We start from the raw sequence: 1,576 nt of genomic DNA on the forward strand, positions 1-1,576 counted from the left end.
TTTCAGGCAAAATGTGTTCAAAAGCTCGAGGACCCTACTCGTAGGGAGATGTTCATTGCACTACGACCCGAGATGCGCATTGAGTATTTACGTGTTATAGTTGAAGAATGAGTCAACTTTGTACTAATCTTTCATTAGACTTATCAAATATGTATTGTTATTACAGCAGCTACTCTTATTTTATGGTGCTATGTATTATCTGATTTTTTTCCCTATCTTCAGAAAATGTTGTCTCACTTATTTTTTACGCTACCTCTACATATTTTCTTTCATCCTAATCTATTTATCATCTCAGGATGCACCCACTGCAAGACCGTCGCAAAAGAATGGCATGGGCTGCTGCTATAGCGATATTATTGCTGGAGTACTATCGCTCCAGTTATAGACGGATACCACGCATGACGTCCTCTTTTATTGGGGACAAATGGGTGGGTGAGATGCTTGCTGGACATCCGATAAGGTTCAGTAATATTTTCAGAATGACTGCGCCTATTTTTATCGATCTGCTACACGAGTTAAGTCGGAACCACCATCTACAAGGTTCTTCTAGAACAACAACGAGAGAGGTGTTGGCAATAACATTATATATGCTCTCACAGAATGAATCAGTTAGAGGAGCTATGGAGCGATTTCAACATTCATCAGAAACCATTAGTCGATATTTTTCCAAAGGTTTACAAGCACTGGTGAGCTTAACAACACAGATCATCAAGCCAACGGATACATCGTTCGCAAATATTCCTGAACAAATTGCAAATGATTCTCGTTACATGCCGTATTTCAAAGTAAGTATTATTACCTTGTTACTTTAGTTCATTGACCTCTTCAGTTGCTAACTATGATGAACAGAATTGTATTGGAGCAATTGATGGCACTCATGTAGATGCCAGACTACCAAGTCACGAGAAGATCGCGTATATTGGTCGGAGTGGTACAACCACACAAAATGTTATGGCAGTGTGTGATTTCAACATGTGCTTCACATTTGTAATGGCGGGGTGGGAAGGAAGTGCGCATGATAGTCGCCTTTTCTCCTACGCCACTAGGAATAGAACACAGTGTTTCCCTCACCCACCTCCAGGTTTGTTCATTTTACTTAAAACCTCGCGAAAATTACATTAATTATTTTTAATTGGTACTGTCTTTAATAACAGGAAAGTATTATTTGGTAGACGCTGGATATCCGATGTTAAGAGGCTACCTAAAGCCATATCCAGACACAAGATACCATATTCCTGATTTCGAGCGAGCAAGTGGCAATATTCGTGGCAAAAAAGAAATGTTTAACAAGCGACACTCCGCTTTACGGGGGGTTATTGAAAGAACTTTCGGGGTGTGGAAGAAGAAATGGGTAATTCTACGTGATATGCCATCCTATTCATTTCCTAAACAAGTGTATATTGTGTTGGCCACCATGGCACTTCACAACTTCATCCGACGTCACCCCTCTCATTCAGATACGGACTTCAATATCAGTGATGATGATGAAATTATTGATACTCTAGAACCTTCAGGATCTCTAGCTGATAATGAGATGGACTCGATTGAATATGAAACTCAGGATGGTGAGGGTGCA

At 40.1% G+C, this 1,576-nt stretch overlaps 1 protein-coding gene across 1 annotated transcript in view; it reads left to right on the plus strand.

The window, feature by feature from the left end:
- The first annotated feature begins 326 nt into the window (after window positions 1–326).
- Window positions 327–1,576, plus strand: part of LOC110018821 (putative nuclease HARBI1) — an 11,662-nt gene continuing 10,412 nt past the window's right edge. Inside the window, exons 1-3 of the mRNA XM_020716277.1 lie at window positions 327–785; window positions 850–1,081; window positions 1,155–1,565. Coding sequence (XP_020571936.1) covers window positions 327–785; window positions 850–1,081; window positions 1,155–1,565 — 1,102 coding nt within the window. The remainder of the gene's footprint in view (window positions 786–849; window positions 1,082–1,154; window positions 1,566–1,576) is intronic.

This window comes from Phalaenopsis equestris, unplaced genomic scaffold (genome assembly GCF_001263595.1).
Source record: "Phalaenopsis equestris unplaced genomic scaffold, ASM126359v1 Scaffold000002, whole genome shotgun sequence".
Taxonomy (NCBI): domain Eukaryota; kingdom Viridiplantae; phylum Streptophyta; class Magnoliopsida; order Asparagales; family Orchidaceae; genus Phalaenopsis; species Phalaenopsis equestris.